We start from the raw sequence: 24,493 nt of genomic DNA on the forward strand, positions 1-24,493 counted from the left end.
TCCCATACGAACCGCGACACAAAAGCACACCAAAAAATAAACCTGAATAATCACGACTTCGCGTCCCCACTTCCAGCGCACCAATGATGCCATTATTTGATTAGCACAATCACTCAACCCATACGAACAGCGACACAAAAGCACACCAAAAAATTAACCTGAATAATCACGACTTCGCGTCCCCACTTCCAGCGCACCAATGATGCTATTATTCGATTAGCACAATCACTCATCCCATACGAACAGCGACACAAAAGCACACCAAAAAATAAACCTGAATAATCACGATTTCGCGTCCCCACTTCCAGCGCACCAATGATGCCATTATTCGATTAGCACAATCACTCATCCCATACGAACCGCGACACAAAAGCACACCAAAAAATAAACCTGAATAATCACGATTTCGCGTCCCCACTTCCAGCGCACCAATGATGCCATTATTCGATTAGCACAATCACTCATCCTATACGAACAGCGACACAAAAGCACACCAAAAAATTAACCTGAATAATCACGACTTCGCGTCCCCACTTCCAGCGCACCAATGATGCCATTATTCGATTAGCACAATCACTCATCCTATACGAACAGCGACACAAAAGCACACCAAAAAATTAACCTGAATAATCACGACTTCGCGTCCCCACTTCCAGCGCACCAATGATGCCATTATTCGATTAGCACAATCACTCATCCTATACGAACAGCGACACAAAAGCACACCAAAAAATAAACCTGAATAATCACGATTTCGCGTCCCCACTTCCAGCGCACCAATGATGCCATTATTCGATTAGCACAATCACTCATCCCATACGAACCGCGACACAAAAGCACACCAAAAAATAAACCTGAATAATCACGATTTCGCGTCCCCACTTCCAGCGCACCAATGATGCCATTATTCGATTAGCACAATCACTCATCCCATACGAACCGCGACACAAAAGCACACCAAAAAATAAACCTGAATAATCACGACTTCGCGTCCCCACTTCCAGCGCACCAATGATGCCATTATTTGATTAGCACAATCACTCAACCCATACGAACAGCGACACAAAAGCACACCAAAAAATTAACCTGAATAATCACGACTTCGCGTCCCCACTTCCAGCGCACCAATGATGCTATTATTCGATTAGCACAATCACTCATCCCATACGAACAGCGACACAAAAGCACACCAAAAAAATTAACCTAAATAATCACGACTTCGCGTCCCCACTTCCAGCGCACCAATGATGCTATTATTCGATTAGCACAATCACTCATCCCATACGAACCGCGACACAAAAGCACACCAAAAAATTAACCTGAATAATCACGACTTCGCGTCCCCACTTCCAGCGCACCAATGATGCTATTATTCGATTAGCACAATCACTCATCCCATACGAACCGCGACACAAAAGCACACCAAAAAATAAACCTGAATAATCACGATTTCGCGTCCCCACTTCCAGCGCACCAATGATGCCATTATTCGATTAGCACAATCACTCATCCCATACGAACCGCGACACAAAAGCACACCAAAAAATAAACCTGAATAATCACGACTTCGCGTCCCCACTTCCAGCGCACCAATGATGCCATTATTTGATTAGCACAATCACTCAACCCATACGAACAGCGACACAAAAGCACACCAAAAAATTAACCTGAATAATCACGACTTCGCGTCCCCACTTCCAGCGCACCAATGATGCCATTATTTGATTAGCACAATCACTCAACCCATACGAACAGCGACACAAAAGCACACCAAAAAATTAACCTGAATAATCACGACTTCGCGTCCCCACTTCCAGCGCACCAATGATGCTATTATTCGATTAGCACAATCACTCATCCCATACGAACAGCGACACAAAAGCACACCAAAAAAATTAACCTAAATAATCACGACTTCGCGTCCCCACTTCCAGCGCACCAATGATGCTATTATTCGATTAGCACAATCACTCATCCCATACGAACCGCGACACAAAAGCACACCAAAAAATAAACCTGAATAATCACGATTTCGCGTCCCCACTTCCAGCGCACCAATGATGCCATTATTCGATTAGCACAATCACTCATCCCATACGAACCGCGACACAAAAGCACACCAAAAAATAAACCTGAATAATCACGATTTCGCGTCCCCACTTCCAGCGCACCAATGATGCCATTATTCGATTAGCACAATCACTCATCCCATACGAACCGCGACACAAAAGCACACCAAAAAATAAACCTGAATAATCACGACTTCGCGTCCCCACTTCCAGCGCACCAATGATGCCATTATTTGATTAGCACAATCACTCAACCCATACGAACAGCGACACAAAAGCACACCAAAAAATAAACCTGAATAATCACGACTTCGCGTCCCCACTTCCAGCGCACCAATGATGCTATTATTCGATTAGCACAATCACTCATCCCATACGAACAGCGACACAAAAGCACACCAAAAAAATTAACCTAAATAATCACGACTTCGCGTCCCCACTTCCAGCGCACCAATGATGCCATTATTTGATTAGCACAATCACTCAACCCATACGAACAGCGACACAAAAGCACACCAAAAAATTAACCTGAATAATCACGACTTCGCGTCCCCACTTCCAGCGCACCAATGATGCTATTATTCGATTAGCACAATCACTCATCCCATACGAACAGCGACACAAAAGCACACCAAAAAAATTAACCTAAATAATCACGACTTCGCGTCCCCACTTCCAGCGCACCAATGATGCTATTATTCGATTAGCACAATCACTCATCCCATACGAACCGCGACACAAAAGCACACCAAAAAATAAACCTGAATAATCACGATTTCGCGTCCCCACTTCCAGCGCACCAATGATGCCATTATTCGATTAGCACAATCACTCATCCCATACGAACCGCGACACAAAAGCACACCAAAAAATAAACCTGAATAATCACGATTTCGCGTCCCCACTTCCAGCGCACCAATGATGCCATTATTCGATTAGCACAATCACTCATCCCATACGAACCGCGACACAAAAGCACACCAAAAAATAAACCTGAATAATCACGACTTCGCGTCCCCACTTCCAGCGCACCAATGATGCCATTATTTGATTAGCACAATCACTCAACCCATACGAACAGCGACACAAAAGCACACCAAAAAATTAACCTGAATAATCACGACTTCGCGTCCCCACTTCCAGCGCACCAATGATGCTATTATTCGATTAGCACAATCACTCATCCCATACGAACAGCGACACAAAAGCACACCAAAAAATAAACCTGAATAATCACGATTTCGCGTCCCCACTTCCAGCGCACCAATGATGCCATTATTCGATTAGCACAATCACTCATCCCATACGAACCGCGACACAAAAGCACACCAAAAAATTAACCTGAATAATCACGACTTCGCGTCCCCACTTCCAGCGCACCAATGATCTTAAGTGCATCGAAAATCCACAAAAACTGACATAACAAGCTCTATCTATATAAAAGCTCAAGTCATTGCGTGGTCGCATGGCGGCTACCGAAAAAAAAAACACGCAAGAAATTTCCTTCGTCACTGCCTCCAGAATGATAAATGGACATTTGAACCAACCAACAACCGTACCAGCAAAAAAAAAAACAAAACTGCTGACTATTTTCTTTGAGGGCCAAATGTAATGTCCACCACAGAAGCCGGACTGCTGGCAGTCGTCCTGGTCCTATTTACATTTTGCCTATCCAATGCGAAGCAATGTGTCAACGCTCCGACCGGGAACATATATCAATCGGATTCGGACTCCGGCTCGACTGGGGCCCAACCCAGGCTCAGCTCCCGGAGAGACCACACAGCAGACCATCGTAAAGAATAATCAATCTGCGGTCTGCAGCGTCTAGACAAAGGGGTATTTCTAAGGAGTGATTTTTATGACCTTCTCCGGCAATGTTGAGGTTTCCCGGGAGAAAAGACAGCAATGTCAGCCAAAATTAGCCCAAGTTGTCAGAGGAGGAGATTTGTGGTGAATCTGATGATCGATCTATATCTGTGAGTTATGGCAGGATTTTGTAAGATTTTCTTCAATGACACGATGAACGGTTATAAACAGAATTTATCACTTTTAACTCTTTTGTTTGAACGGAGTTAAAATTGAGTATAGTAGAAATTTTACCAAAAGATTTTGTTTTTTTTGTAAAAAGAAAAAAAAACAAGATTATACGTTTTCTTCGGCTGAAAATTTTATGCCCCATTGAAAAATTTTAAAACAAAAAGAAACACAAAATGCTTAAAGTATGAGCATAATAAAGACGCTAACAAAAGTTCTAACTATCAAAGAGTTCAAGAATTAAAATAGATAATGTCTTAATCAGGACTCCTGGTGTAGGGGTACGCATGATTGCCTCACACCCAGTTGGCCTGGGTTCGATCCCAGAAGGTCCCGGTGGCATTTTTCGAGACGAGATTTGTCTGATCACGCCTTCCTTCGGACGGGGAAGTAATGTTGGTCCCGGTCTAACCTAGAGGGTATGGTCGTTAGCTCATTCCAGGAGTAGGAGTCGTCTTCCTGGGTCCTGTCTCGGTGGAGTCGCTGGTAGGCAGCTGGTCTCACAATCCAAAGGTCGTCAGTTCGAATCCTGGGTTGGATGGAAGCTAAGGTGTAAAAAGGTTTGCAATTGCCTCAACAATCAAGCCTTCGGAGACCTAGAGAAGGAATCTTGCAATTGAGAATGCCAAGGCAATGCTGCAGAGCGAATACAGTCCAGACTCGATTATCCGAAGCCTCCGAAGTTTCGATTATCCGAAGTTCGATTACCCGAAGGTTTGTATGGGACTTCGGATAATCGAAAAACTGCTATAAATGGTTTGAACTTATTAGATACAAATCTGTGAAAAACAGTTTTCAAGATTTTGAAAACCAAATATTATACCAGGTCTTCTAATTTTTAAAAGATACAAAACTGTTTTTGTTTCGTAATAATTATTTTTTTAAATGAATGATTTGTCAATTTATTAGTTTTTTTCATATTAAAATTGGCAAAAATAACAAAATTATAAGAGTTTAAAGATATAAAAACTAAAAAAAATCCCATCGAAAACAGGGGGGGGGGGGTGTTGGCAAAATGTGACGTACTTTTTGAGGGGGGGTTCAACCTTGTGTGACAAAGTGTGACATAGGGGGAAGGGGGGGGGGTTAATTTTGGCCGATTTTTGCGTGACATACTTTATGGATGACGCCTTAAGGGTCAACAAACAAACTATCAAATATCAGACAACGCAAAAAAATTTTTTTTTTCATCATTCGATTATCCGAAGTTTTGATTATCCGAGGCCTTCGGATAATCGAGTCTGGACTGTAGTTTGATTTGATTTGATTGAAAGGCTTCAGTATTTTTTAAACTTGTGCAAAAGCAGCTTTATTTCCGATTTCGCAAGTTTATTCAAATAACTTCTTTTAAATTTTAAATAAGAAATATTTGCAACCCCCGGATTCAATTATTAAAAAATAGAAGGTGGAAGAGGAGAAAAACTTGAAACGAAGTTCGAATTGATCTTGTTGATCCCTCACAAATATTTTTTTTTTTAATTTTGCGATCCTCAACATGCAAGGTCTAAATTAGGTGGAAAGTAAACAATAATCGGTTAAAATTTTAACTTTGAATCAACAAAATAAATAAAGCTTCAACATCCCGCCCGTGTGGATCAATCGAACCGCGCACTGGACTCACAATCCGGAGGTCGCTGGTTCGAATCCCGCGGCGGACGCTCTAAAATTCTTTGTGTAAATATGGGTATTCGGCGCCGTCGCTCCGTGCCATACTTTCATACACTTAGGAGCCCAGGGCGGCGAAGTCCTTGTAGATAAAAATGGAGGACACTAGTGGTTGGTACTAGCAATGGTGGCCGACAGCTATAAAGTCAACTTGGTTTCGTTCAACATAAAGAAGAAACAGTAGGCAAATTGAGCAAGTCCTGGATTTTTCAAAAAATGTTTTCAGTTGCATTTTATTTCATTGAAATTTTGTATGATATTTTTATATCGTTCATATGAAGTTGATAAAAATGTAAAATTATGCTGCTTGTTTGTTTTAAGGAACTACTTTTGCAAGTATAAAAATCAAAATCATTCGAAAATAAATTTAAAAAATATTTTATTGTTCACAGAACTATTTATATTTAAAAGGAATCAAAAACTCTTTAAAAATATTGATTAGTTTTCAAAGAACTGCTTTTGCTCGAAAGACTACAAAAACTAGAAAAATCAGGGTTAAAAACAACAACTTGTTTTTAAATAACTAGGTGAAAAAGAATGCGAAAACTCATAGATTTTTTTAACGATTTATTTTCAAAGAACGTGTTATGTTAGAAAAGAAGTCAAAACCCTCCAAATGTTGTTTGAAACGGATTATTTTCAAAGAAATGGTTGTTTTGAAATGGTCATGTTACCACATAGGACAAAGTTTCACACAAATCGAAGAGGGGTCGGGGTAAATTTTCTCGATTTCGAGTGAATTGGTAGAAAATTATCCAACTGTAATTTAAAATTTAACAGACTGAAATACATTATACAATGAAAATACATCGAAGATGTTGAAAATCAATTTTATTGGGAAAATCATGTCAATTTGAAAGTATTAAACAATTCTGTGCAGCAAAGATTTAGTCCTTTTAGTAATCTTACTTTAAAATGTTCAAAATTGTGTGATAATTACTGCCTGAATTACTTTGAACACTTCTTAATCAAGCTCAAGGTACTTCCATTCTATTTTGTTCGTATTTATTTATATTTTTCGATTTACAGAAATAAACTTAAGCTTATCGAGTATAAAAATCATCACAGTGTTGCCTAGAACTGACTTTTTGTACGCATTGATGCTTATAAATAATTCAACCATGATAATTTCCACAATCTTATCGAATCAGAACTCCAACCTCAAACGTCGTCCTGTACTAACGGATATAATCGCTTATCCTATATAAATATATCGAACACGTGTGAGCAAGAACCCTCGAGCAAAAATTGTCTCGATTCATTACACTTTGCACGTCGTCCCCAAATAAAATCGATTCCGGACGCCTTGGTCTAACCTCCTTCACGATCGGATATCGTTCAAATGGATGACTTAGAGGCAGGATGGCAGGAAAAAGGCACCACCCGTATCACGTTTATTAAGCACATAAACCTTTTGAATATATTTCCTGGCTGGTTCCCGGTGCCGGTCGTTGAGCAAACAAATGTAAAGCAAATATCCCATATAAAACCCCCGATAAGAATCTCCATATTTCATGTTCAACCCACCTGGCCAGGGTGTCAACTAACCCCCGTTTTCCACGTTCTTGCTCGTGTTGCAGTGTCCCGGGCGAAGATCCTTGGCAACGCGGAGCTGTTCATCAAGAGTGGCAGCGACATCAACCTGACGTGCGTGGCGCTGCAGTCGCCGGCACCGCCCTCCTTCATCTACTGGTACAAGGGCGGCCGGGTCGTCAACTACTCCCAGCGGGGTGGCATCAGCGTCCTGACCGAGCGGCAGACCAAAACGAGCAAACTGGTCATCGCTCGGGCCATGCCGTCCGACTCGGGCAACTACACCTGCTCGCCCAGCAGTTCCGGTGAGTAGCAAATATTTGGAGATTGTTGGTCCAAGCGGAGAGAGCTTTCCAAGAGGCTTTTCGAAGAAAATTTTAATTTGCGTAACTGCTAGTTATTGGTGCATGTTTTATCGATTTCGAGTGAAACCCGAGCTTCATTTCAGGACATTTTCAAAATTCCTAGAAACAAGAGCAGTAGTAACCATTTCTCAGAGAATAGAACCTTTCAAAACAGGTGAAGTTTATATTAATTATCAGCTACTGAATACATTTCTCGCATAAAAGCAAATTATATATCAGATGCATTTGAGCACAGGTCAAATTGTGTTAATTACATATACTAAAGTCCCTCGGAACATTGTAATGGAGACTTTTACAATTTGCACAACATACTAGCAGCCGTGCTTGAAGTCACTTCTCCGGGAAACGATTATATTAATTCATTTCGGCTTCGCAAAACTTCCCCCCTTAACCCTCAATCATCCATCAAGGAAAAGTTTTCCAAGTTGTCGCAATAACTGGAATACTTAATACCCATGTTTTACATCTTTGCTCCACACTTTGGAGCACGTGCACGATAAAATATGTCATAATCACCCAGGCCAATAAATTCCGAGTGCTCGTTTGCAGCGGGCGATAATTTTTGACAGCCGCGACAAAGTTGCCGAAAGCACTTTGAAGCATAAATTGTCAAGTTAAGTGGTGGTCTTAAAATAGAGTACGGAGGAAGGTGGTTGGAAGCAATTGATTCGTAAAAAGGGTAAGAAATGTGTGTGTTAGGTACCTCATTTTGAACATTCTTATGGGTTTTGATGTGAGGAACATCTTTAACACCTAAACTCCCAAGCTCGAGAAAAAGGGGGAATTTGTATGGAAACTCCCCCTTTCCTCGAACTTGGGAGTTTTGGGTGTTAAAGAACATCGCATTAAGTTCGGTCATACAAAGTTCCTCAACAAAAAATCACAAAATAAGCATAGTTCTTGAGTCATTGAGCTGAGTGACGAAAGCGACAATTTGAAGATTTATTATTATTATTTTTTATTGCAAATTTATTCTTCATATAATTTGCAATAATGCTGCATCGTTAGTGTCCTAGGTTACCCCGAAATTTTGGTCGATTTTTGAGGTTTTAAGTGAAATTTAAAAGATATCATTTTATAAAAGACATTTCAAAAATAAAATATGTACAGTCATCCCTCTTATTCGAAACAGTTTACATATCAGCCAATGTTCGAAAAATCATAGTAAATCGATAATTGAACTTAATGATTCGCGTTTACCTTCATTTGAAAGCTTTTCTTGCGATCTTTCGAATGATGTATCGAACAACCGCCAAATTTATTTTTTACATCATGTTTTTGAAGAAAAACTTTGACCCTTGAAATCCACAAATTCGGAACACTTTTTTCTTACGGATGTAAACAAACTTTGGTTCTCTCCAGGAGTACATATATTTAACAAAATAATGACTTCACGCACTGAAACCAACTAAAGTCAAGCTTGCTTATGTTTTATCCATGGTCTAATAACTTTTTTTGTGAAAATATCAGTTAAATTCAGGTGTTCCACAATTGTGGGAAGCACAATAACATCCCACAATCATGGAACAGGCAATTTGGAGGCAGTGTTTTGCTGCTCAGGATAAAATAGTTTTGAAGTGAAGTTTTTTTTGTTCAAAAAGTGCTACCTTTACTAGTGAAATAGCAAGAAAATGTCCAAATAAAGGTCCTAAAAATAGTAGGGTCGAAAGAAAAGCTGCATTTGGCATGCTATTGACAAATTATCACAAAAGTGTTCCGAATTTGTGGGTGTTCCGAATATGTAGGATGACTGTACACGGAATAAAATCAGATTATTTATTTGTCTAAGCATTTCTAGTTAAATTCTTAAATCACGTTTTTTCTAATTTAAATTTTTTATATGTTTTGGGGGATTTCTAATTTTAAATTTTTCATACGTTCTGGGGACTAAAAGTGACCTGTATTAAATGTTTTTTCTTACTTTATTTTGAAAATTTTCATTTTGGGAAAAAATAAAAAATATTGCCAAACAAAATTTAAATCAGTATAAGATGCACAATTCACAAATTTGCAATTGTTATAAGCACTGTTTTCTATTTTAAGCCATTTTTGACGATAACATTGAAAAAACAATTTTTCACGCAATTTGAACAGCGTAGTTCAGGGGTGCCCAACCTTTTGGCCCTGCGGGCCATATCTGATTTTTCTGAAGCAGTGGCGGGCCGGAACTAATATATGATAAAGGTTGAAAAAAGTAAAAAGTATATCTTGATTTTAAGAATAAAACACAAAGATAACTTTAAAAAATGTGTTTACCTGACATATTTTAATTTTTGTTTGTTTAAAATTGTATAGTTCTTGTTTTTGACGATTGCATTCGAATATCTTTTACAAAAAAAAACTTTGTTGTACACTAGCGTGGCTCACGGATATATGAAAAAGACAAAAGTGTTCAATTTCGAACGCCTCGACCGGAATTTTGTAGCAATATGGCCCTAGAACATAACCTGAAATTTTGAGCGTATTTGGTTAAGGTTTAGTACTTCCACCATTGACCTGAAGTTAGTATGGAACTTCTAAAAATTTACTATGGGAAATTTTCACTTTTAACCTCTTCATAGAGAAAGTTTCCCAAAACCCAATCAAAATTTCCTATTCTCAGGTTTCTTATAGTTTTTGATCCGGGGAACAACTTTGTAGAACATCGCAAAGCGCTAGTAATTGATCCCGAAAAGATACAGGATATTTTTTGGAGTACGGAAACAAAATTCAACGTTCTCTAAAAATTTGTCTGTATCTTTCCGGGATTAATTCCTAGCGCTTTGCGATGTTCTACAAAGTTGTTCCCCGGATCAAAACCTATGAGAAACCTCTATTCTGAAAAAAAAATCATACGGCATAGGAAAACTTTCTCGAAGAAGAGTTAAAAAGTTGAAAATAAATAAATTAAATTTATTGAAATTTCTTTATAACTTCAGATTAAGAGTGGAACAACTAAACATCAACAAAATGCGCTCAAAATTTCAGGCTAGCTTCTGCGGTTATAATGCTACAAAATTTCGGTCGAGGCGTTCGAAATTGAACACTTTTGTCTTTTTCATATATCCGTGAGCCACGCTATTGTACACCTTTATTCAAATATTTAGAAAAAATATTTTAAAATGATTTTAAACACAGAGAATTTAAAAGTGTAAAAAATATATATTAAATCATTTTCGATTCGTTATTCGTCGAAATTCAAATCTATTTTTGCTCCCTAATTTCTTGATTTATTTTGAGACATTTTTTAATATTTTTAAAATGTTTGCAGCGATTTGTACGAATAATAAGCTTTTTAAAGCTTTTTTTCAAAAAAAAAAAAAACATTATTACGGAAAAGTTTTTCTGGAAAAATAAATTAGTTTTTGCTTAGTTATTTATCTAAAAAAATAATTGAAAATAGAAAATAAAACTTTAATGTGAAGTATAGACAGTTCAAACTGAAAGAAATTTAAATGTAGTTTCTTTATGTGCATTTTTAGACAAAAATCCAAGTTTTTTTCATAAATTTACAATTTTACGAAATGGATAATTTTGTTTTGTGGCACCAAAAAAATATCAGTATAGAAATTATAAGAATTTAATTCAAACATGAAGAATGTTTTTATAATATGTTTAAATTTGATCTCAAGCTTACTATTTTTTCTTTTTTTAATTCAGACAATCAATTTATTTATTTAATATATCATGAACAGCCTTAAGGGCCGGTCATAAAACTATTTCAAAAAGCCGTTGCGGGCCGGATGAAATGGCTTCACGGGCCGGATCCGGCCCGCGGGCCGGACTTTGGGCAGGCCTGGCGTAGTTCTTCATTCTTCAACACCATCCCTGAATTCAAGAGTTTATTTTTAGAAAAATTGAGCTGATGATGTCAATGTTCAACGGAATATAATCGAATCTAATCTAATCTAATCTAATCTAATCTGATCTAATCTAATCTAATCTAACCTAACCTAACCTAATCTAACCTAACCTAACCTAACCTAACCTAACCTAACCTAACCTAACCTAACCTAACCTTACCTAACCTAACCTAACCTAACCTAACCTAACCTAACCTAACCTAACCTAACCTAACCTAACCTAACCTAACCTAACCTAACCTAACCTAACCTAACCTAACCTAACCTAACCTAACCTAACCTAACCTAACCTAACCTAACCTAACCTAACCTAACCTAACCTAACCTAACCTAACCTAACCTAACCTAACCTAACCTAACCTAACCTAACGTAACCTTACCTAACCTAACCTAACCTAACCTAACCTAACCTAACCTAACCTAACCTAACCTAACCTAACCTAACCTAACCTAACCTAACCTAACCTAACCTAACCTAACCTAACCTAACGTAACCTAACCTAACCTAACCTAACCTAACCTAACCTAACCTAACCTAACCTAACCTAACCTAACCTAACCTAACCTAACGTAACCTAACCTAACCTAACCTAACCTAACCTAACCTAACCTAACCTAACCTAACCTAACCTAACCTAACCTAACCTAACCTAACCTAACCTAACCTAACCTAACCTAACCTAACCTAACCTAACCTAACCTAACCTAACCTAACCTAACCTAACCTAACCTAACCTAACCTAACCTAACCTAACCTAACCTAACCTAACCTAACCTAACCTAACCTAACCTAACCTAACCTAACCTATCCTAACCTAACCTAATCTTTTGTGTTTCATCTCGGGATTTTTTTTGCTGTTTTATTAAAAAAAAATATGTTTTTTATATAAAGTTAGAGATTCATAACTAAGGTTATAATGATGAGTAAAATTATGTAAAGATCAGGGCTGCGGAGTCGGGTCATGTTTCAAGCGACTCTGACTCCGACTCCGACTCCGGCTTTCTGAGATTAGCCGACTCCGACTCCGACTCCGGCTCCGGCTTTCAGCTTCAACCGACTCCGACTCCGACTCCAACTCCGGCTTACCAACTCTAGCTGACTCCGACTCCGACTCCGACTCCAGTTTCTAAAAATGGGTGGCTCTGACTCCGACTCCGACTCCACAAATATTTTTAAATGTTTTAAAAGATAGTTAACTATTATTTTGTAAACATTGATAAATAGGATTGTTTAAAAACTCTCTAAGTGGAAAAAACAATAAAAAAGTTTCTAGTTCTATAAGTTTTATACGTTATTGGAACAAAAATTAAAAAATATCTCCAGTTTTGAAGGAATTTTTAGAAGAACAAGTTGGTAAGTAAATTTGGATTTATTTACTTATACTCAAATTTTCATTAAATTTATTAAAAGCTAAAATATTAAAATATAATTTTTTGAATGATCATTGAAAGAAAGCTGACCTTAATGATCGATTTAAAATATAAATTTAATTTGCTCACTTTTAGGCTGACATTTATAAAAAGCACAGTGACTATCAAAGTAACAATTTTAAAAGAAACTATTTCTTTTAGGAACTTAAGAGCTATAGCTCCATTGATTTTTCAACAAAAATTGTCGCGCCCCCAACGAAATATATGAAAAAACTTAAAATTGGAGAAAAAACAAAAGTCCACAGGTTAAATATTTTCGAAGTCACGAATATTTCAAAAGGATCATTAAGCTACCTTTCCAAGAAGATTTTTTTTAGGAACATTTAAATGCAATGATATTAACCTTCCGTCATATTGGCGTGGGACAAACATTATGCGAAAATTCTTACCAGTTTAATAATATTTTGAATTTGATTATGTTGAATAATGTTTGAAATATAAATTAAAATCCTATCATTTTTCTATACATTTTTGTTTATCTTGAAATTCTATCCTATTCTGAAATCTTGAGATTTGTTCAACGATAATATGCGACAATATCAAAATAGTTTGCCTAGGGATCAACATTCTTAGAGTTTAGTAGAGAAATAGTAAACATTAAGATAATCGATATATTTAACATATTCAATGATTATTTCTAAATTAGTTGCAACTTTTTTTGGATAGTTTTTTGTCAGCTTCAAATATTTTAAGCGTGACACTTAGATTTTTTTTGTACTTAGATATAAACAAGTTATGCATGTTGAGTTACAAATAATAGATTTTAAAAATCGTTGATTGTTTGTTGGAAGAGTTATACTGTCAGTGATTCTTTTTCCAATTTCCGTAAATAGCAATTATTATTTTTTATCTTTTTATTTACCTCGTATTTTTTTCCTGAAAATTGATTTACTTAACTTTTAACTTTTAAGGTGACTGTGTGTGTACTGAATTTGGTTAAATTTGAATTGAAAGGGTACATAAATATAGAATGAATTCTGACTGTAAAACCAATATTTTTATTTTTTATTTTTTTTGAGTGATGATGATACTACATATTTGGGTAAGAGTGGATTAACAGGTTATCATTTAATGAACATAGATCTAAAAAAATAAAAGAAAAATGGTAACGCAGTGCAAGCGACTTAAAAAACAATTAAAAATATAATCTTATTATAATCTTATAATCTTCTTGAAGTTTTAAAAATTAAGCTTTTTTATAGCAAATACTGAAAAACAAAAAAAAAAAACAAAAAAAAATTGTTGCATTTAAGATAACTCCGACTCCGACTCCAACTCCAGCTAATAAAATTTAGCCGACTCCGGCTCCGACTGTTCGAGTTTTGATGACTCCGACTCCGACTCCGACTCCAGGTCCCCAAAAAGACCCGACTCCACCGACTCCGGCTCCGACTCCGACTCCGACTCCACAGCCCTGGTAAAGATATTCACAATATTTTTTATTCAAATTGTTTTAACATTGCATATCTCTGCTAAAATCGAACCAAATGTGACACTTGCTTCATGGTAATAGGTCTGAGACTATTTTCTAGAATCTGATTACATCTATAATGTATGGTCTAAAACACGATTTCCGAGAAGAACAAAAACATGTTATAGACCAGTTTTGAGGAAGCCATATCTTTTGACAGAAGCAAGATAGCACCATGCTTTTTACGTGGAAGTTTTAGATTACTTTATAAATTTTTACGATATTGTTTTGGTTATAAAATTCAACTCAAAATAAATATTTCAAAAATACGACTGCAAAAAACTAAGATCTTGTGTGATTTTTTTTTAAAGAAATGTCTTATAACATTTGGATGGGAAGACAAGCAATCACTAAGGTGATCTAACTAAGCATTTATTTTATTAAAAATCTTTGCAGCGTCCTCAGACGCTTTAGTGCAAAAATAATTACCACCAAATCCTTCTACGTACACACGTTACAGAATAGACATAATTCCTGCAGGATGCTCGCGAGGGACGTTTTTCAAAGCAACAGAAAAGCTTCCCCGCGAAAAGTGGTTGCACGGCTCCTCATAATCTCGGGGCCGGTTATGCAAGCATCCCACCAGGAGGAACTTCCCCTAAAAAGCTCGTTTACCGCCTCATAAATCTCGCTCGCGAACATGAGTAACTGGAGCGTGACTACCAGGCGGCTATAGGCATTGCCAAGTGCAGGGAGAAAGAGAGAGAGAGAGAGTGACATCATATCAGGGCAATTTCCCTTTGGAGTAAGGATAGACGATGTCGAAAAAGTTTCATTAGGGAGGGGGGTTGAGGGGATGAGAATCCACCACCCACCATGTAGGTAGTGACAACTTTGTGGTTTAAGAGTATCTTTTGAGCGCAAACATTTTCACTGAAACTTTGAAAACCGCGTTTGTGTGTACTGTTCATCTTTTAAACTAGCAAAAGGGTAGGGGAGAGTGGGGAGACTTGATCCCCTTTTTTTGTATCGCACATAACTCTGTCAATTTCTCACAAAACTATGATCTTTTTGCATGAATTGAAAGCTTAAACATTCAACTATGTTTGGATGATAAGGGTATTTCATCAGATAAACTCTTCGAATCATGCCAAGCGTTTTAAAAAAATATTTTAAGTCGGCATTTTCAAAATGTTAAGGGTAATTTGATCCCCCTTTCAACATTTTGAAGAAATCTTAAGGAAAATGTTTTTTATTCGTCTAAACTTTTAATTTTCTATAAGTTACAGCAATTTCACATTAAACCTGTACGTTTGTGTTCAAAATATAACAAGTTTAGCATGCAAAATATTTAAAAACTAAAAAATTTCTTTTTTTGACCAAAATTGAGCATGTTTACAAAAGCTGGTAATTTTTGTTTACAAAACTTTTGAAAAATGGTTCAAACTGCAGTAAGTTATGTACAACTATACTAAAGGAAACTATGTATGAAAACCCAGCGCAATTATTTAATCTTGAGGCTGATTCCAGTGACTTTAAATATGCAGGGATCAAGTCTCCCTAAACGCACTTTTTTAAACAATTGATTGTAAAAATAGTATGACGATAAATTTAACGTCAAATACGTAAGGGTTTTGGAGTTGATATGTTTATCAAACAATTCATGTATAAAACATATTTTTTTGAATAATTTTTGAGTGTTTTCTATACTTATCAAAACAAAGAAAAAAGATCTCTTGGAAGTTTTTTGCAGCACTTTTTAGAAACATGTGTGTAACTCAATCTAAACATTTTTAAAAAAATTTCTTTGTTTTCTACAGTGAGTTTTAGTCAATTTCACACAACTTTCTAGAACAAAGCTAATTTTTTTACCCACATGCTGACGAGATACAGGCTTGGGATCAAGTGTCCCCGGGGATCAAGTCTCCCCACTCTCCCCTACACACGCAGACACAAACCACCACACTTACATCATCATTGTTCGGCATGCATCTTGTGCAACGCAAACTTATATTAGCAGTTGTGGCATTGGCGTGTGGTGACGCTGTTGAAATTAATTGGAAAATTTATGGATTCTATCACGTGCTGGGATTGAATATTTTCGCTGTACTGTTCTAAATAATGCAATATAATTATTTTTGCACAACATCTATTTTTGAATTCAAGTTTCCAAGTTGGAAAGAAGATTGAAAATAAACTTCAACTATTTGAATATTTTTTAAATATAACTTGAATTCACCGGTTAAACACCGATGAAATAAAAAAAAGAGAAGAATTTCTTTGAAGATCCCTTCAAAATTAAGTTAGGGGAAATATGCCCATTATAATCACTCTAAGCCGTTCGACCAATTGTCATCACTTTTGCCGTTTTTCACTATTTAATCCACATTTTCAGATGTATCAACAAAGGAGAGTTTCTTGCTCACTTTTTGTTGAGCTAGTTATTACTTTGGAACAGTCAAAAACACTTTATGACAGTTGTAATTAGAGGGTGACGATTCTCGAGATTTTCAATTTCCCGGGAATCGAGAGTTGAGTTTTGCCATTTCCCAGGAATTCCCGGGACCCGGGAATTTTTTTAACTAGCCAATAGTGTTCCCTCAATCTACAAATGGGTCATTCCACCTGAAGTGTGCAAGCAAAAATGCAAATTTGAAAATTACCATCTCCGATTCTGCTCAAATTTTGCAGAGCTGTTGAGACTATCAAAACATGCAAAAATCCCGAATTTCATCCAAATCGGACCACCCCCTTCTTTTTTGTACCCTCCCAAAAAATCGACTTTTTGGCGATTTTTGAGCAAAACCCCTATCTTTAAACGACGATAACTCAGGAACCACAAATTTTTGAGGGTCGGTCTTGGACTCAATTTTGAAGGAAATTGGACGTAGAATCCATTTCCGTGATCAAAATTTTGATTAATTTATGTTTTCTACCTGTATTGCGCAATTGAAAACTTTGAATGGCCGTATCTCAAAACAGCCCTGTTTATTTTTTAAATTTGACCTCACCATCGTATTCCCCGTCCAATTTTACATAAGAATCACTTATCGACAGAAAGGAATATGTTTCGTTCCAGAGATATCGAATTTTAAAGTTTTATGTATTTGAGATTACCTAAATTAGCTACACTCGCCGCATATGCTAGAAGCACTCGGGCGCCCTGATCAATAACTGCTACCTGTTTATTTATTGAAACAAGATTTCATCTAAATTAATTCATTAACAAATTAGGCAAATATTGTAGGAAACTGCTGTATTACTCTTAAATAAAATAAAAGTGTACAGTGAATTTATGTGCTAGCCCGCAGGACAGAGCAAGAACGACACGCAAAGAGGGCAGAATGGAATTCCCGCTGAGCTAGCAGGAAATTGAAATTGATCTTGTAAGTAACACTTAAGAAAAAGTGTACGATACATTATCGTGTTAAAAATTATGAATTAACATGAATAAAACTCTCGTGAAGCATGATTAAGCAAGAGGACTTCTGGAAAGTATTATACTGAAAAATGTAAGAAAATCACAAAGATCAATTTGATTATCTGATTAAGATCAAATTAAGTGGTGTTGATTTCGACACCGTCCGAACAATTATCTTTTTTTTGCCAATCAAGTTTATGGTTTTGTTTTTGAAACTTAATGTACCAGAATTAAAAAAAATCATCAATTATTCAGATGAAACTGGCTCACAAAATAAAAATCAGTTTGATATGATCATGCTCAATCTTTCAAACCGTAAGGCAGATTTTGGGGTTTATTGCTGAATGGCACAATTTTGCTACCGCACATGGCAAAAGCTCTAGAACCCATGCGAACTATTTCATCTACTACATACAGCTCTACATTTGTTCTTGCTTCAAATAAAAGAAATAATTTGATAAAGTGGGAAGAAATGAGGAATTAAGAAAAATATGAAAACTATTAATAAAATAATATTTTTTGCCTTCCTCACCTTACTGAGGGAAGGCTATAAAATCACTCGAAAAACGAAATTCTTAATTTGACCTCCTAGACCCACCTTCACGTATACCTATCGACTAAGAATCAAATTCTGAGCAAATGTCTGTGTGTGTGGTGGGATGTTGATCAAAAAAATTTGCACTGGATTATCTCGGCACTGGCTGAACCGATTTGGACCGTCTTGATTTCATTCGATCCGTCTTGGGGTCCCATAAGTCGCTATTGAAATTTTTTTAGTTAAGTTAAGTATTTCAAAAGTTATGCCAAAAAAACGATTTTAGCAAAAGTCCGGAAGATTGTAAAAAGGGTGGTTTTTGTAAGAAACCTCGTCATGTTATACATTTTTAGAAAGGTAATCAAAACGACTTTCCAACGAGTTCAATAGATTGCAGATCTGACATTCCTATCAAAAGTTATAAGCACTTAAGTGTTATTTATGACCTTTTTATAGGCCGGATCTCAGATAAATTGATGAAAACGTTGTCCGGATCTATCATGCGACCTGTCGTTGGATAGGTAATCAAAAGACCTTTCCAACGAGTTTAATAGATTGCAGAGCTGACAACCCTATCAAAAGTTATAAGCACTTAAGTGTTATTTATGAACTTTTTAGAAGCCGGATCTCAGATAATCCCGAGCATGGGTAAATAACAAGGGCAATGCGTAATAATACCTTTCTCTGGTATCAATACCAAATTTTGGTATTCCTGGACCCATTAAAATTTGTCTTAAAGATTATGCAAGAGCAAAATGTGCTATCATACCAATTTGAGGTATTGTTTCGATTTTGCAAAATTGCAGAATTTGTCAATGGTCGAACACCACATTTTGGTATTCTTTTGGTATTACAGAATTTTATCAAATTCCTCTGAAACTATGGGAAAATTTTGACCAATTTCGACAAAATAATTAATTTTGCGCTAAAATGATGTCTCAAAGCAAATGCTTTCATTGAAAACCGGAAATTTCAAACTTGATTTTAAACAATTTTGATATACCCCCTAAAGAAATGACTTGAAATTGTGGAAAAATGTCTAAGTCAGGATGGCACATTTTGTTATTATTTTGGTATTAAGGTGTTTTATCAAATTCCTCTGAAACTATGGGAAAATTTTGACCAATTTTGACAAAATAATTAATTTTGCGCTAAAATGATGTCTTAAAGCGAATGCTTTCATTGAAAACCGGAAATTTGAAACTTGATTTTAAACATTTTTGATATACCCTCTGAATAAATGACTTGAAATTGTGGAAAATTTTCTAAGTCGAGATTGTTACCGTTGTGGCATTTTACCCTATTACTTACCAAGAGCAACAAGAGATAGAGAGTGAGAGCAAACGGTCATAGTACTCTTCGGAGTGAACTCACTATGATGACCCGTGCCATAATATTCGTTTTCATAGTTTCGATGTTTTTTAATAGTATTTTCTATATGTTTTGCGTAATATATGATAGGTTAGTCATTGTATGTTATTCGTTCGTCCTTTAATCAATGGCTAATAGATGGAAATTGTTTAGGAGCACTAGTTTGAATAAACTCCACAGTAGGATTAGCAACGGTCATTTTGAATACACCTAACACAATTTGTTAAACACTACTCACCAATTATGTGTACTGCCGTGCGACTAACGAATGGGATGAATAAAAAGGGCATGATGAACCTTGATGATCTTTGGGGGAGGTTAGCTACTGGGTCGGGTCGATTCCATCGGTCTTTTCCACCGTGACCGCGAAGCCAATTACACGCGAGTTGACTAACATTCGTCACTAGTTAGTTCATATAAGATCCGGTAGTGCAACACTATTTAACCGACAAAGGATACGCAGTATCCCCCGTGAGTGGAAAAGACAAGAACCCGAGCAGTGATCAGATTGGAATCAGGTATGCCAAGTCCCGATAACCTCAAAACAGAACCCCAGTAGCGAACCCAACCTAACCCTCCCCCAATGTGCGAAACCCACGTGTAGGACCCAGCAGTTTTAAGCTGAAGAATCGCTATCGTCGGGGAACCGAGTTCTCCCCGGCCAGCCCGGGCTGTAGACACGTTCAACGTCTCAGCCAGTAGCCGAGCACGCCCAAAAAGTTCGCCCAGAAGGTCCCGTTGACCACGTGTCCTGACGTGGCCCCTGCAGACCGCCGTCCTCGGCCCGCGAGGTAAAGCACCCCCTTTGGTTCCCACCAAGCCCGTAGTGGTCGAACACCAGCCGACGTTCGGTAGCCTGGCTAGGCTCCGTCGGTCCATCCGCACCCGTCCAGAAGCAAACCTGTGCGCGACTCGGTGAGCCTGACGAGGCTTCGCCGAGATCATCGTCAGCAGCTCGCAGCAAACTGGAGAGCAGAAAACCAGCAGCAGCACGCAGTACCGCCGGCCGGCCCCGAACACACACTTACACACACGAACACTTCGTAAGTAATTAAAAAGCAAGTGAAAATGCAAAGACCGTGTTTCTTTTGAGTCCCTGATCAGCTTCCCCCTGTTGCATCTCGACCCAGAGCCGAAGAGTCCTCTCCGCAAGCTCGCCGCGTTTGGTAAAAGAGGCCAGTGAAGAGCCCACCGCCGATCCCCGTGGCTATTAGATCAGGGAGAGGTGGATTTGTCTGGAGGCGTTGACCTCCGAGTTAAAAACTAACAAGATGCCACATTTTGGTATTATTTGATATTGAAAGGTTTCATCAAGTTCCTCTGAAACTATGGGTATTTTTTTATAAATTTTGATGAGATAATTAATTTTGCGCTAAAATGACTTGAAACCCAAAAATGTTAAAACTGATTTTCAATTTTTTTTATATATCCACTAAGATTTTTTTTTTAAGTTGAAATTTCTCTAAGTCGGGATAACCAAATACTTTGAAAAACGAGTCAATCGACAGATTATTGAATTTTGGTGAATTTCAATACAATTTCATTTTAATAACACTTATTTTTCAATCTTGTTATTTTTCAGAAGCTTCAAGAACTTCATGCACAGGCCGTTCATCAATGACAAATGCATTCGATGTGGTGAAGAATATCACTAAGAACAACATGGAATCATCAGGTGATAAGATTAGGCTGTTGCATATGGATCATTTCCGTTTTTTTCACTAACTGCAACTGTTGCACTAAAAATGGTATGAAAATACCAAATTTTGGTATTTCTTGTGCAAATACCAGCTACCAAAATGTGCTCTTGGTTTCCCAGTAATAGATGGTAAAATATCATGAAATAATACTAAAATCATGTAGGTGGAAGACCAGAGGAATACCAAAATTTGAATTTCCAAGGGCGCGGGAATACCTAAAAATAAAACCTTGGCAATACCAAGTTTTGGTATTCAAGCAATGTTCAAAAATCCAGAAGACCTCAACTTGGTATTGAAATGGTTTTATTTTGAGGTATTATTTTATCCTTGGAATAACATGGTTTGGTATTGTTGTGCCCTTCCACACACAAGACTTTGGTATGATTTCATGTTATTTTACCATCTATTACTGGGCAACCAAGGACACATTTTGGTCTTTGTTATTTGCCCAAGTAATACCAAAATTTGGTATTCCCGTGTTATTTACCCCTGCTTGGGATTCGATGAAAACGTTGTCCGGATCTATCATGCGACCTGTCGTTGGAAAGGAAATCAAAAGACATTTTCATTGATTTCAAAATATTGCAGATCTGACAACCCTGTCAAAAATTATAAGCACGTAAGTGCCCTGAATTATGAAGATCTGAATAACCAATCTGATGGTATGAATAATGAATCAAGTTGATAGAACACTGAAAGGTCCGCCCTTTTGTATCTATTTTGGATAGCATTACCCTCTTAATGTGAGGAAGGCACCAACCACCTAAGGGTGGATTAAGTAACGTTTTTTAATTGTGTTGTAAAAACGATGTAGCATTTGTAAATAAATATTAAAAGTTAAAATTTTACCAAATATGGTTCAATGACACTGAGATCAGGAAAAACAGTGCATTCAAAATTACCCAATAAATATTCCTTAAACAAAATATAGATTATTCAAGGTATTGATTATCTCAAAATCGTATTAAATTATAAAAATAATTCATGTTACAGAACACTGCCCACCATTGAAAAAACGGCTAATATCCACTTTTGGCAAAAACGAGATATTAGCACCAGGTGGTAGAGGATGTTCCAACGCATCTTCTGGAACTTGAATTTCACTAAAATAGTGTTTAGACTTGGCTGCCGATGCGAAAAACCAAACGGCTAATATGCCACTCTTATGGGAAATTGCCTTGACGGAGATTTTGTGACAAACACTAAAACGCGTTTTTCTCGGAATACTTGATTTGGCATAATAGCCGAATTTTCAATTATGGGCAGACCACCAGGTAGTAATTATTGATCAGCACGACTGAGTGCTTCTAGCATATGCGGCGAGTGTAGCTAATTTAGGTAATCTCAAATTCTTAAAACTTTAAAATTCGATATCTCTGGAACGAAACATATTCCTTTCTGTCGATAAGTGATTCTTATGTAAAATTGGACGGGGAATACGATGGTGAGGTCAAATTTAAAAAATAAATAGGGCTGTTTTGAGATACGGCCATTTAAAGTTTTCAATTGCGCAATACAGGTAGAAAAAATATTTTAATCCAAATTTTGATCACAGAAATGGATTCTACGTCCAATTTCCTTCAAAATTGAGTCTAAGACCGACTCTCTCAGATTTGTGGTTCCTGAGTTATCGTCGTTTAAAGATAGGGGTTTCGCTCAAAAATCGCCAAAAAGTCGAATTTTGGGAAGGGTACAAAAATGGAGGGGGTGGTCCGATTTGGATGAAATTCGGGATTTTTGCATGTTTTGATAGTCTCAACAGCTCTGCAAAATTTGAGCAGAATCGGAGATGGTAATTTTCAAATGCTGTTCCGCTTCAGATGGAATGACCCAAATACAAAATCGTTTCTCGAGCCTTTTTGGGACTCGAATTGCAGTTTAAAATGTTTACGAATCTTCATTCGCACTGATTGATTTTTCCAAAGTTGCACAAACTTTTTGTTGAACTTGTTATTAGATTTTTTGAAAGTAAAAAAATAACTAATATATAATTATCCATTTATGCAATATGGTATTCTGCAATATGATAAATAACGACTCAAAACAAAAACTTTAAGTTGATTCTTTCCTTCTTAAGGTCAACTGTAAATGTTCACAATTCGCGGACTTAGTGTCCGCTTACAAAAAAATGCCTGATTTTTATTCTTTAAATATAGTTTAATATGCAAAACACAAAATGACTCGATAAAGCGAAATTGTCTTACTTAGAATTAATAAAAAAAAAAAGCTATGAGTTATGCTATGCTCGAGAGGGAATATGGAAATTAAACTTATCTTGAAAAGGCTTTTCCCTCTTAGAAATAAAAAATATTTCATTTATGGTGTGTAACTGCTAATTATGCTTCAATGTTAATTTTGGGTTCCACATTTTTTGGTTATACTCAATTGAAGTTATTGGAATTTTTGAAAAGTTAAAATTCACACTTTTAGAATAAGAAGATTAGAGAAGCATTGATCAATTCAATCCTGCAAATCAAACATTGAACATCCAATTTTCTAAATAATTTCTAATTTTTCAAATGTTTTTCTGATTAGTTTATTAACCCTCTACTGCCCAAATATTTTCGAAATCTTTTATTTTTCCCGTGTTCAGGAGGTCATTTTGAGCAACTTTTGTTCTACGAAAAACTTTACTTCTCTTGTTTTATGTTTTTCTTGTTTCATTTTTAGTATTTTAATTTGCATTTATCTTGTTTAGTTTATGTTTGTTTTTGGTAGTATTTGGCCTACTCTACAACCTTCTATCATTACATTTTGCCCATCTAATTTTTTCATGTTTTTACAGTAACTTTTTCAATTTTTTGCATGTTTTTCACATTTTCTGCTATAAAATGGAACCATTATCATTTAAATTGTAAATAAATGCGTAGAGACATAGTCTGGGGCACTAGAAAAATTACTGCATACTTCTTTTTACTTAAAATATAGGAAATGTTAGTAAAAAACACAGCCAAAGTTGACCCCTAAAAAAATTACATTTTTAAAAACATTTGCAAAGTCACATAAAACAAGTCAAACTTCCAACCCTAAAATTTTCCAAAATTTTAAAAGTTCTTCTTTCCAATGCTTTTTGAAGATCAAAAATTGGTTTAAAAATTGATTTTTGGCGATTTTTT

At 36.6% G+C, this 24,493-nt stretch overlaps 1 protein-coding gene across 4 annotated transcripts in view; it reads left to right on the plus strand.

The window, feature by feature from the left end:
• LOC120428561 (protein sidekick-1-like) overlaps positions 1-24,493 on the plus strand; it is a 348,405-nt gene that overhangs the window by 261,632 nt on the left and 62,280 nt on the right. For all 4 annotated transcript variants that reach the window (XM_052709840.1, XM_052709841.1, XM_052709842.1 and 1 more), the window contains one exon: positions 7,349-7,606. In XM_052709840.1, coding sequence (XP_052565800.1) covers positions 7,349-7,606 — 258 coding nt within the window. The remainder of the gene's footprint in view (positions 1-7,348; positions 7,607-24,493) is intronic.

This window comes from Culex pipiens, chromosome 3, assembly GCF_016801865.2.
Source record: "Culex pipiens pallens isolate TS chromosome 3, TS_CPP_V2, whole genome shotgun sequence".
In the NCBI taxonomy this organism is placed as follows: Eukaryota; Metazoa; Arthropoda; class Insecta; order Diptera; family Culicidae; genus Culex; species Culex pipiens.